Here is a 14,022-nt window from a genome sequence, read left to right as displayed (position 1 = left end):
TTTTTTTTTTTTTTTTTTTTACAATTGTTTTTAACATGGCTGTGCAGCACTTTGGAAACTTTGTTGTTTAAATGTGCTATATAAATAAAGTGGATTGGATTGGATTGAAAAACTGAAAATAACTTGTACTTTGATTGATTGATTGATACTTTTATTTGTAGATTGCACAGTACAGTACATATTCCATACAATTGACCACTAAATGGTAACACCCCAATAAGTTTTTCAACTTGTTTAAGTCGGGGTCCACGTTAATCAATTCATGGTACCATGGTACTGTCATATCATGTTGTAAAAACCGATGTCAATTTAACACAAAAATTCTGGCAACTAAGCTGCCAGCTTTTTAGGTAAAACCCCCCCAAAAACAGTGGCGATGTTAATCCATTTATGGTAAAAATGTTGTAAAAAAAAAAACATTTAAAACACTATTTCACAGTAACGTTTTGTAATTGTAAAGTTTTTGCTGTAAAATCAATCAATCAATGTTTATTCATATAGCCCTAAATCACAAATGTCTCAAAGGGTTGCACAAACCACAACGACATCTTCGGTACAGAGCTCACATAAGGGCAAGGAAAAACTCACCCCAGTGGGACGCCGGTGACAGTGGCTATGATGACTATGAGAAACCTTGGAGAGGACCGCATATGTGGGCAACCCCCTCCCTCAGATGGTCTACTTAAAACAATTTATATCATTAATAATGAAATCCAGAGGCAAAATCCTACCTTATTCACTGTTACAAGTGACCCTTTGATGGCAGCCATAACTGCCATGTGGCCCTCAATGAAAACCAGTTTGACATGCCTGCTGTAAAGGGATGGAAATGACCAGACTTTTCAGTTCCTGGAATGCGAGCGTGAACACAGTCACAAAAAATATCTAAAAAGATGAGTTTCTCGGGGGAGTAGGGAGAGCCCAATTATGCAACGTTAAAGAAATATTTTTTTGGAAGCTGCTGAGCCAACGTCAGTTGAGTTTAAAGTAGGGCTATCAAAACTAACCAGTTAACTCATGTCATTAATTAAAAAACCCATTAATCCTGCATATATATGCAGATAAATCGCTATTTATTTGGCCCGCACTGCATATGTCGATGCATACGTTAAGAGTGACTTTAGATCAAACTGTTAGCAGGTTTTAAGCAAATGGATGATGTGCATTCAAGTAAAACGTTTTTTTTTTTATAAATAGTTCCTCTAGGACACCGACAAAGTTACATGTGCGCTCAAATAATCGGGGTCTTTTTATGGTGATTTAAATTATGCAGGCGACTAATTATAATCTGGTTAAAATAATTATTTAACAGCACGAGTTCAAATCCAAATTGAGTTACTGGCTTTGAGTCGCAAAATGAACTACGGCCCAAATTATGATCTCTGAGGGTGGGAAGTAGAGGTGGGGTACATAATCGATTTTTAGATGCATCGCAATTCGGACTTGGACAATTGTAGAATCGATTATTTAACTTCAATAATTGATAATCGATTCATTTTTATGTACATAACAGTAATGCAGACAGTTGTAAAATTTGTCTGACTCACCGAGAGATCCGACCAGTTGCCTTTGTGATAAAATGGCAACCAAGGTAATCAAAAAGGTTAACCAAAGAACGAGATTCCTCAACAGAATCTCCTCTCTGGTCAACAAAAGCACCCTGAAGATTATAGCGGGAACTCACATTCAACCCTTTTTCGATTAGGCTTGCACGTCCTGGTACCCCAGCACATTCCAAAACCCTCAAATATAGACTCCAAACAACAAAAGCACCCTGAAGATTCTAGCGGGAACTCTCATTCAATCCTTTTTCGATTACGCTTGCACCTCCTGGTACCCCAGCACATTCCAAAACCCTCAAATCTAGACACCAAACATCCCAGAGTAAGCTAGTCCGGTTACTTTTGGACCTCCACCTCAGATCACACCTCACTCCAACCCACTTCTCCAAAGTGGGCTGGCTCAGGGTGGAGGACAGAGTAAAACAACTTGCACTGGGCCTAGTCTATAAAATCCGCTACACCTCCCTGATACCGAAGTACATGTCAAACTACTTCCTTAACGTAAATGACCGCCATAACCACAACACCAGGGGGAGCCCCACAAACCACTTTAAACCCAGATTCCAATCTAACAAAGGTCTTAACTCATTCTCTTTCTATGCCACATCAATGTGGAATGCACTCCCAACAGGTGTAAAAGTAAGTGCATCTCTATCCTCCTTCAAAAGCGCTCTAAAACAACACCTCCAGGCAACTTCAACACTTTACTAATACCCTCCTCCATTCACATGTCATCTCCCCAGATTATAAATAACCTAATGTAAATAATCAAATGTACTTCTAATGTATTTACTTGCTCTTATGCTATGTGAACTCACTATGTTCTCTGCTGGCTGTACATATTGTACCAAGTAAGACCTACACTGTTTCAATGTCCATTTCTCTGTTGATGCAACCAAAGCTCCTCATCCCAACCCCCGGATTGTAAATAATGTAAATAATTCAATGTACATACTATGATGATTAACCTGTGTGATGACTGTATTATGCTGAAAGTATATATTTGTACCATGAATTGACTAATGTGGACCCCGACTTAAACAAGTTGAAAAAATTATTGGGGTGTTACCATTTAGTGGTCAATTGTACGGAATATGTACTGTACTGTGCAATCTACTAATAAAAGTATCAATCAATCAATCAATCAATCAAAGCTCCTTTACTATCGGGCACATATGGTCCAGTTTTGCACACATTTTCATATATTTTATACATGTGGGAATACATTTAACTGCTTCTCATTAAAAATGAATTTTTTGTTTAACCTTGCAAGTGATAAACGCTTATTTAATGAAACAAAAAGAAATGCAAAACTGCATCAATATAGATAAATTAAAGATACATCAATAATCGATTTTTAATCAAATCGTAGCTCCTGAACCGTAATTGTGAGGTGCTCAAAGTGTCCCACCTCTTGTGGGAAGGGACAGCAGCTCGAAAAAAACATTTTTCAAACCTGCTAATTTCAATAAAAAAAATAATTATTCCGTTCCTATGGCATGAGAATAAAAACAGTATTTAATTTCAGTAAAAAATATAATTATTCCTTCATACGGCATGAGAATGAAAACAGTATCTAATTTTAGTAAACAAAATTATTATTCCTTCCTACGGCATGAGAAAAAAACAGTATTTAATTTCAGTAAAAACAAATATGTTCCTTCCTACAGCATGAGAATAAATACAGTATTTAATTTCTGTAAAAAATATATTCATTCCAACGGCATGAGCATGAAAACAGTATTCAATTTCAGTAAAAAACAAAATTCCTTCTAATGGCATGAGAATAAATACAGTATTTAATTTCAGTAAAAAATAATATAATATTCCTTCCTACGGCAGAATAAAAACAGTATTGTATTTCTGTAAAAAAAATATTACTTCTTGCGGCATGATTAGAATAAATACTTTATTTTCCGGACTACAAGCTGCTTTTATTTCCGCCAACCTTTGAAATCCTGCGACTTTTATAAAAATGCGGCTAATCTATGGATTTTTTTTTCACGAACGGCTAAATTATGGAATGAATTAAGATAAATTAAAAGTACTGAAATGATCCACATTAAGAAACTGTTCAACCTTAGTGTTTACAAAGTACAAAGAAGAAGAATTCTGATTAACATTTTGAACCTTAGTCATCTCATAAAGGATGTTTAAAGACATCAGTTGACTTTTCAGGGGTTTTTGATCAGCCGTTTTACTGCCCTGTTCCAGGCACCCTTTGGAAACAATTGAAGTATGTAAATAAACATTTACAATTTTCTTTTCCGGTAAGTATCGAATTTCGCAAAATTTACATCTATCTATATAGCGGATAATATTTGACAAATCAGTTTTTCTTCTAAAATTTCATAGGTGCTGTTTATAACAATATCAATTGTTTTTTTAAAATTGATCTCAACTCTGTACACTGCTGCTGGAATATTAATTTTCCTGAAGGAATCAATAAAGTACTATCTATCTATCTATCTATAAACGGATGCAGTTTTATATTCCGGAAAATACTGTACTCTCAAAACTGCGTAACATTTTCGCGAGTGTGTACGTCCAAAAGGTGTGAAGATGCAGCAACTTGAGAAACAAAATAGTATTTTGTTTCCTCATTTCAGTTAATTTGTTATTTTAGAAGTTCAATAGAGTCATGCATTAAATCTGTTTTTCAGGGGATGTGGGAGATGTACTTGAGACAAATAAGTGACAAACTATTTCAAAGCTGCCAAGGCAGGGGCGTTAAACTCCTTTTCATTGAGGGCCACGTTGCACTTTTGTAACATTAATAAAAGAAACGTACATGTATGAAGATTAGTAGCCATATGATATTGTCACCCGATTACCGATGCATTTCATTTCTAAAAGTATATTTTACCTACACTATGAGAAAAAAAAAATATGCGGATTTTGCAGTCAAAAAAAAGTGGCAGAATTTTACCATAAAATTTACTGTAAAATGGTCACACGATTTTACTATAAAATTCTGGTGATTGAGCTGCCATTTTTTGTTGTTTTTTTGCATTAAAATTATGGTTGCCGTTTTCAGTGTATTACTGTAAATATAAAAATGGCACCAGAGTTTTTTCTTACAGTACGATTCTGAAAAAAAAAATACAGTAGAGGCCAAAAGTTTGGGACCCCATTCTCATTCAATGTGTTTTCTTTATTTTCATGACTATTTACATTGTAGACTGTCGTATCAAAATTATGAATGAACACTTGGAGTTATGTACTTAACAAAAGAAGGAACTGAAAACATGTTTTATATTCTAGTTTCTTCAAAATAGGCACCCCTTGGTCTAATTACTGCTTTGCACACTCTTGGCATTCTCTCCATGCGCTTCAAGAGGTAGTCACCTGAAATGGTTTTCACTCCACATGTGTTCATTCATAGTTTTGATGCCTTCAGTGACAATCTACAATGTAAATAGTCATGAAAATACAGAAAACACATTGAATGAAAATGTGTGTCCAAACATTTGGCCTTTACCGTATATTGTCAGGCTTACAGTGTACAATTTGATGGATAACTTGATTTTAAATCAAAAGGCTAAGTAGACATTATACCACAAAAATGTTACGAATGTATGATAATACATGTTGCATTATTAAATAGATCAGGTTTAAAAGACATATAACTGCATGTAGTACAAGTTTTTTTCCTGTCAAAATAGAAAAATAAATAAAGACTAGATGAAGAAATTCCTGAAGGAATTTCATGTGAATTCTCCAATGCTGAGATGAGAGTTCAACTTCAAAATGACTAATTGTTGAGCACACAATTCCCAAATAGGTTGAATATTTTGAAGTGGGAATGGTTGGAATCGAATGAAAAATGTCGGAGTTGTGGACCTTTGAAAAATGCCCGATGCTTTTCAGTGGGAATTTCATGAAAATTTTGGAAAAAGCAGATTTTTGGAGGGAAAATGCTGAATATTTTGAATGTTGTGAATGGGTTTGGAATCTATTTAATCGATCGAGAAATGTTGAAGTAGCAACATTTTTAATTGAGAAATAGTATTAAGGAATTCCTGGATTTTTGGAAAAAAAAAAATAGAATTTTTCCAGTTCAAAAAACAACTTTGTTTTTTGAACTGATTAAAAGGAATGTTTGGACAGTGGAACGGTTGAAAAATGTGGGAGGAGTCGTCGACAGATAAAAGGGTGAAAAAAGGGTTTGAAAAAACGTAAATTCCTGGAATTTTCTTTGAACTTGGAAAAATGATAGTTTGACTGTCCAGGATGTGGAATGTGTTGAAGGTGGAATGGTTTGAATAGGTTGAAAAATGGCCAATTCATTTCGAATGGGAAAAATGTCCCATTATTTTCAGTAAGAGTTTCATGGAAATTTTGGAATTTCTAGAAAAGCGGGATTCTTTGGAAAATGCTAAACATTTTGAATGTTGTGAATGAGTTGATGTTGAATTTTTTCAAATTGGTCAAGAAATGTTGAGGTAGTAACATTATTGAGAAATAGTATTACGGAATTCCAGGAATTTCAGAAAAAAAAATGGCAATTTTTCCAGTTCACAGACAAAAGGGTGAAAAAAGGGTTTGAAAAAAACGGAATTACTGGGATTTTTTTTTAACTTGGAAAAATGATAGTTTGAATTTCCGGGATGAGTGGAATGTGTTGAAGGTGGAATGGCTGAAAAATGTGAAAATGGAAGTTTGAAAAATGACCAATTCATTTTGAATGGGAGAAATGTCCCATTCTTTTCAGTAGGAGTTTCATGTAAATTTGGGAATTTCTAGAAAAGCGGATTTTTTTTGAAAATGCTTAATATTTTGAATGTCGTGAATGAGTTGGTGTTGGAATTTTTCTAAATCAGTGAAAAAATGTCGAGATAGTAACATTTTTAATTGAGAAAAAAACAATACTTTTTTACAGTTCAAAAAACAACTTTTCAAAAAACAAGATTTCCACATTGTCAACCGATTCACACCATTCCACCATCCTGGAAATTTGAACTACCCTTTTTCCAAGTTCAACAAAATTACAGGATTTTCCAAAATTCCTGCTTTTCTAAAGGTTTATTTCTCCCCTTTTCTGGTGCCTACTCCTTCCACATTTTTCCACCCACCTCAACCATTCCAACTTCAAAACATTCCTCTTAATCGGGACAAAAACGTTTTTCAGATTTGGAAAAATTCCAGGGATTCCGTAATACCATTTCTCAATTCAATATGTTACTACTTCAAGATTTCTCTACTGATTTGAAAAATTCCAAGACCAACCATTTTAACCATTGTATTTTTTTTTCCACTTTAAAAAAATTCCCGCTTTTCCTTAAATTTCAATGGGACAGTTGTCAAAGTTCCACAACGCCCACATTTTTCATCTTATTTCAACAGTTCCAACTTAAAAATATTCAGCCTTTATTTTACTTCAACAGTTCTAAAAAAAAATTAATTCCAGGATTTCAGTTCAACTTCCGCATTGGAGCATTCACATGCAATTGCTTCAGGAATCGCCTCATCTAGTTGATGCATATTATTTCCGAGGCTTTCAAGGGCCAGTCCATAAATAATATGGCCCCCGGGCCTTGACTTTGACATCTAAGATAAGTGGAGTTTGTTTTGAAAGGGCGACTTGTCCAGGGTGTACCCCGCCTTCCGCCCGATTGTAGCTGAGATAGGCACCAGCGCCCCCCGCGACCCCAAAAAGGGAATAAGCGGTAGAAAATGGATGGATGGATGTTTTGAAAGGCTGATTCACTGACTTTTAGCTGCAAATTGACACTCTGGGTCTACGTTCAAGGTGGAGGCCACGCTTTGAACACCCCGTCTATATAACACTATAATAATGAAATCAGAGAATTGATTTTTTAAAACAATCTTTTCCAGCTGCAAAAAGCATGGTGACTTTTAATGCTCGCTGCCTTTTGACAGATCCATCATCTTTCAAACACGCTGGATTACAGCAAAGAGGGCTGTCTCTCTGCAGCTAGCCAGCTAGTTAAATCCAAAAATTCCCAGATTTCACAGAATTCCGGGTTTTCCGGGAATTTTTTCCCATTCAAAATGAATTGTCCATTTTTTTTAAACTTCCACCATTTCCACATTTTTCAACCAATTCAAACCATTCCACCTTCAACACATTCCATCCTGGAAATTTAAACTACCTTTTCTACCAAGTTCAAAAAAAATTCCAGGATCTTCCAGAATTCCTGGTTTTCCACCGTTAAAACATTCCTCTTAATCTGGAAAAAAAACTAAGTTGCTCTTTGAACTGAAAAAAGTCCCAGATTTCCTGAAATACCATTTCTCAATTCAACATGTTACCACTTCAACATTTTTCGACCGATTTAAAAAATTCCAACCATTCCAATTTTTTTTAACCATTTTCCAAAATATTCCCGCTTTACCCCAAATTTCAACGGGACATTAGTCATAGAGCCACAACTCCCACATTTTTCATCTGATTCAAACCGTTCCAACATCAAAATATTAAGCCTGTCCAAGAACGTTACATTGACAATTCTTGAAAAAAAAAATTCCTGTGTTTTTTTCCGAAATACCAGGAATTCCGTAATTCTATTCCTCAACTGAAAATGTTACTACTTCAACATTTCTCCACCGATTTGAAAAATTCTAACAAACAACCATTTCAACCATTCTATTTTTTTTTTTTAACCATTTACAAAAAAATTCCCGCATTTCCCGAAATTTCAACGGGACATTTGTTAATGTTCCACAACTTTCAATAATTTTTCATCTGATTTAAACCGTTCCAGCTTCAAAATATTCAGCCTGTCTGGGAACTCTACCTCAACAATTCTAAAAAAAAAAATTCAGGATTTCAGTTTAACTTCGGCAATGGAGCATTCAATCAATAAAGTACTATCTATCTATCTATCCATCTTCACACGCAATTCCTTCAGGAATTGCCTCATCTAGTTGATGCGTATTATTTCCAAGGCCTTCAAGGGACAGATCAAAATGATGTGGCCCTCGGGCCTTGACATCTAAGATAAGTGGAGTATGTTTTGAAAGGCAGATTTGTTGACTTTTAGTTCCTAATTACTTGACATTCTGGGTCTACGTTCAAAGGGGAGGCCACGCTTTGAACACTCCTTCTCTGTAGCACCATATTAATGAAATAACACCAAAATTGATTTTTTTGGGTTGTTATTTTTTTAGGCCTCTAATCCTCTAAATCCAGACTTGACAAAAAATGTCTAACTTTTTTTTTTGATTCCCAGACTTCATCCATTTTTTTTCCAAGTTCCAAAAAATTCCAGGATTTTTAAGAATGCCTGGTTTTCCAAAGCTGTACTTACACCTTTTTTCCTTCCACATTTTTTAAACCACCTTAACCGTTCCACTGTAAATCAGGACAAAAAACAAAGTTTTTTTTTTTAACTGCAAAAATTCCCAGTTTTCCCAAATATTCCGTAATACCATTCCTCAATTCAACATGTTACTACTTCAACATTTCTCACCCGTTTAAAAAAATTCCTACACCAACCATTTCAACTCATTCAGACCATTCAAGATTTTTTTTACTAATTTCAAAAAAAATTCCCACTTTTCCCAAATTTTGGGGAAATTTCCATTGAAATCAATGGTATATTCTTCGAAGTTCCACAACTACTACATTTGTCATCCGATTCCAACCGTTCCAACTTCAAAATATCGAGCCTGCCCGGCTCTTAATTCTTAGAAAAAAAATAAAAATCCAGGAATTCCGTAATTCTATTCCTCAACTAAAATTGTTACTACTTCAACATTTCTCGACTGATTTGAAAAATTATAACAACCAACCATTTCAAACATTCTAATATTTTACCATTTTCAAAAAAATTCTTGCTTCTCCCCAAATTTCAACGGGACATTCGTCAAAGTTCCACAACTCACACATATGTTTCATCTGATTCAAACCTTTCCAACTTCAAAATATTTTGCCTGTCCGGGAACTTCACTTCAACAATTATTTAAAAAAAAAAAAAAAAATCCCATTTTTTCCCCCGAAATTTCAGGAATTCCGTAATTCTATTCCTCAACTAAAAATGTTACTACTTCAACATTTCTCAACTGATTTGAAAATCCAACACCAACCATTTCAACCATTCTTTTTATTTTTTTTTCCAAATTTATAAAAAATTTCCTCTTTTCCCGAAATTTCAAATGGGACATTCTTCAAAGGTCCACAACTCCCACATTTTTCATCCGATTAAAACCGTTCCAACTTCAAAATATTCACTTTACTTCAACAATTCTAAAAAATTGGATTATTCACACACAATTCCTTCAGGAATTGCCTCATCTAGTTGATGCGTATTATTTCCAAGGCTTTCAAGGGCCATTTCAAAATGATGTGACCCGAGGGCCTTGACTTTGACATCTAAGATAAGTGGAGTATGTTTTGAAAAGCAAATTCATTGACTTTTAGCTCCAAATTGACACTCTGGGTCCACGTTCAAAGGAGAGGCCACGCTTTGAACAGCCCTTCTCTGTAGCACCATAATAAAGAAATAACACCAGAAGTGCCTTTTTTTGATTCCCAGATTTCATCCATTTTTTTTCCAAGTTCCAAAAAATTCCAGGATTTTCCAGAATCGTTAGTTTTCCAAAGATCTATTTCCACCCTTTCTTTTCATGGCAACTACTCCTTCCACATTTTTCAACCCACCTCAACCATTCCACCGTTAATCGGGACAAAAAACAAAGTTGTTTTTTGAACTGCAAAAATTCCCGGTTTTCACAAAAATCCATAATACCATTTCTAAATTCAACATCTTACTACTTCAACATTTTTCGACCGATTTGAAAAATTCCAACCCCAACCATTTCAACCGTTCGATTTAATTTTTTTTACCATTTTCCAAAAAATTCCCACTTTACCCGAAATTTCAATGGGACAAACTTCGAAGTCCCACAACTCACACATTTTTCAACCCACCTCAACGGTTCCACTGTTAGTCAGGACAAAAAGCAAAGTGATTTTTTGAACTGGAAAAATTCCCGCTTTTCCCAAAATTCCAGGATTTCCATAATACCATTTGTCAATTCAACATCTTACTACTTCTACATTTCTCGACCGATTTGAAAAATTCCAACACCAACCATTTCAACTCATTCTTACCATTCAAGGTTGTTTTTACCAATTACAAAAAACAAAACAAAAACAAATATCCCACTTTTCCCAAGTTTTGGGAAAATTCTTCAAAGTTCCACAACTCTCACATTTTTCATCCGATTCCAACTTCAAAATATTCAGCCTGTTCGGAAATTTTACTTCAACCATTCTAAAAAAAAAATCCAGGATTTCAGTTCAACTTCAGCATTTGATCATTTAGATGTAATTCCTCCAGGAATTGCCTCATCTTGCTGATGCATATTATGTCCAAGATTTTGATGCATATCATTTCCAAGACTTTCAAGGGCCAAGTCAAAATGATGTGGCTCCTGAGATAAGATAAGTGGAGTATGTTTTGAAAGGCAGATTCATTGACATTTAGCTCCAAATTGACACTCTGGGTCTACATTCAAAGGCCTTGCTGTGAACACCCCGTCTTTATAGCACTATAGTAATGAAATCAGAGAATTGATTTATTTTTGTTTTTTTTAAACAATGTTTTCCAGCTCCAAAAGCAGAGTGACATTTAGTGCACGCTGCCTTTTGACAGATCCACCATCTTTCAAACACGCTGGATGACAGCAAAGAGGGCTGTCTCTCTGCAGCTAGCCAGCTAGTTAAGTCCAAAAAATCCCAGATTTCACAGAATTCCAGGTTTTCCGGGAATGTTTTCCCATTCAAAACGAATTGTCCATTTTTTTTTAAACTTCCACAATTTCCACATTTTTTAACCAATTCAAACCATTCCACCTTCAACACATTCCATCCTGGAAATTTAAACAACCTTTTCTAAGAAGTTCAAAAAAATTCCAGAATCTTTCACAATTCCTGGTTTTCCCTAGCCCCATTTCCACCCTTTTTTCTGGCGACTACTTTGTTCCACCGTCAAAACATTCCTCTTAATCAGGACATAAAACTAAGTTGTTCTTTGAACTGGAAAAATTCCCAGTTTTCCTGAAATTCCGTAATACCATTTCTCAAATCAACATGTTACCGCTTCAACATTTTTCGACCAATTTAAAAAGCTCCAACCATTCCAATTTTTTTTACCATTTTCCAAAAAATACCGCTTTACCCTAAATTTCAGCGGGACATTCGTCAAAGTTCCACAACTCCCACATTTTTCATCTGATTCAAACCGTTCCAACTTCAAAATATTGAGCCTGTCCGGGAAAGATACTTTGACAATTCTTTAAAAAAAAAATCTTGTTTTTTCCCCGAAATTCTATTCCTCAACTAAAAATGTTACTACTACAACATTCCTCAACCGATTTGATTTTTTTACCATTTTTTTTTAAATCCTGCTTTTCCCAAAATTTCAACAGGACATTCGTCAAAGTTCCACAACTCACAATAATTTTTCATCTGATTCAAACTGTTTGAACTTCAAAATGTTCAGTCTGTCGGGGAACTCTACCTCAACAACTCAAAAAAAAAAAAAATTCCAGGATTTTAGTTCAACTTCAGCATTGGAGCCATCAATCAACAAAGTACTATCTATCTATCCACACATGCAATTCCTTAAGGAATTGCCTCATCTAGTTGGTGCGTATTATTTCCAAGGCCTTCAAGGGCCAAACCAAAATGATGTGGCCCTCGGGCCTTGACTTTGACATCTAAGAGAAGTGGAGTATGTTTTGAAAGGCAGATTTGTTGACTTTTAGCCCCAAATTGACACTCTGGGTCTACGTTCAAAGTGGAGGCCACGCTTTGAACACCCCGTCTATATAGCACTATAGTAATGAAATAAGAGAATGGCGTTTTTGATAGTTTTTGTTTTTCAATCTTTTCCAGCTGCAAAAGCAGGGTGACATTGAGTGCACGCTGCCTTTTGACAGATCCACCATCTTTCAAACAGGCTGGATGACAGCAAAGAGGGCTGTCTCTCTGCAGCTAGCCAGCTAGCAGCTAGCGACCCAGGAACACTTACTGACATTTCTGCTCACTCTCCACCGAACACCAATCGATTGCACGGTAATCGATCGGCATGCTGCTGCAAAAAAAAAAAAGTTGAAAATGAAGATGGAAGGATACATGTTAAGTCCAAGTCGAAGCCGTCCTCCTGGTATCTCCTTTTGTTCCGGCTGACAATTTCCTTAATAATGGCAGTCATTGCAGCGGCCGACAGGAGTCTAGAAGGAGTAAATGTTGTTTTGTGTAAGGGGGGACTGCTCGGCGGCTCTCTCCCCCGGGATGTCAGCGAGCTATCGCGGGATTAGACGGGCTTCCTCTGGAACATAAAGACGGGCCTCGGCTCCGCTTCTCCTCGGCTGCAGGCCCCACTTTCCCCAACCTCGATCCAGGCGAACGCGTCCCAATAAACCACATCCAGAAAAAAAACAAAAAAACAAAGCCTTCGCGACGTCGAGTTCGCTCCGAGGCCGAATGCGAGGAGAGAAGAAAACCCCCCGGAAAAAAAAAGGCCAAACTCGGTTAGCGACGAGAGCTCGCTAGCCTGCTAGCTCCGCAGCTAGCAACAATAGCTAGCTTTTTTCGACTCCCCCCCCCCAAAAAAAAGCCTTCCTAACGATTCAACATTGTCCCAGAGGAAGGAAAGGGAGGGCAAACAAGGTGACAGGCTCCACCGTCGAGCTCGGCGGGGATCAGGAATAAGCAGAGAAAGCTCTGACAGCTCCGTCCATCTTTCTTGTGTCCGGCTGCACTCCGTCAGGCTGCCATCATGGCCTCCGCCGAGGAAAAAAGGAAGCTAGAGCCGGCCGGCCTTTTTTAGTACTCGTATCCCGCCGCCGTCCCCGTGTAGTCCCGCGCGTCAATGGCGAGATGTCGCCACGGCGTCAATCGATCACATTGATAGATTTTAAAAAATACATCGACGCCGGTGGAGATTTTTGCTTCTAGATAAGGCGCGAAACGGGAAACGAGACGTTTAGTTTCTGGAAGGCGGCGGAAGGATACGAGCAGGACACGGCCCCCTTCTGTCAAAGTGATCATGTGTGACTATAATTAGGGAAGTTTCTCACATAAAATTAAACTATTCCCGGCTTACTACAAAACAACTTCAATATTTTCGTCAATCTAAAAATTATATAAAAATAAAATCATATCAAGATGGTTATAAAATATTATGTTCACCCATGGAGCCTCTTTAAAAAAATAATTTTCCTCAGGAAACCTGCTGAAATTAATTATGAATATCATCAACACTAAAAACGTTATTGTGTAATGAATATTTGAAATACAAATATTACAAATGAATAATATTACCACTATACTGCAATCAGTACCACTATCAAAACTATTACTACTACTACTACTACTACAACTAATGATAATATTTTAATATAACAATATTAATACTACTACTACTAATGATAATAATTTAACATATGAATAATAATAATTATAATAATAATAATAACTAAACTA

At 36.2% G+C, this 14,022-nt stretch overlaps 1 protein-coding gene across 2 annotated transcripts in view; it reads right to left on the bottom strand.

The window, feature by feature from the left end:
• Positions 1 to 13,355, bottom strand: part of LOC133559742 (phosphatidylinositol 3,4,5-trisphosphate 3-phosphatase and dual-specificity protein phosphatase PTEN) — a 54,672-nt gene extending 41,317 nt beyond the window's left edge. For both annotated transcript variants that reach the window (XM_061911801.1, XM_061911802.1), the window contains exon 1: positions 12,670 to 13,355. In XM_061911801.1, coding sequence (XP_061767785.1) covers positions 12,670 to 12,748 — 79 coding nt within the window. In that variant the 5' untranslated portion in view covers positions 12,749 to 13,355. The remainder of the gene's footprint in view (positions 1 to 12,669) is intronic.
• Between the last annotated feature and the right edge of the window lie 667 nt (positions 13,356 to 14,022).

The sequence above is a fragment of the Nerophis ophidion genome, linkage group LG09 (genome assembly GCF_033978795.1).
Source record: "Nerophis ophidion isolate RoL-2023_Sa linkage group LG09, RoL_Noph_v1.0, whole genome shotgun sequence".
In the NCBI taxonomy this organism is placed as follows: domain Eukaryota; kingdom Metazoa; phylum Chordata; class Actinopteri; order Syngnathiformes; family Syngnathidae; genus Nerophis; species Nerophis ophidion.
Note: the sequence above shows the minus strand (reverse complement) of the source record. Positions and strands in the feature narration are given on the sequence as shown.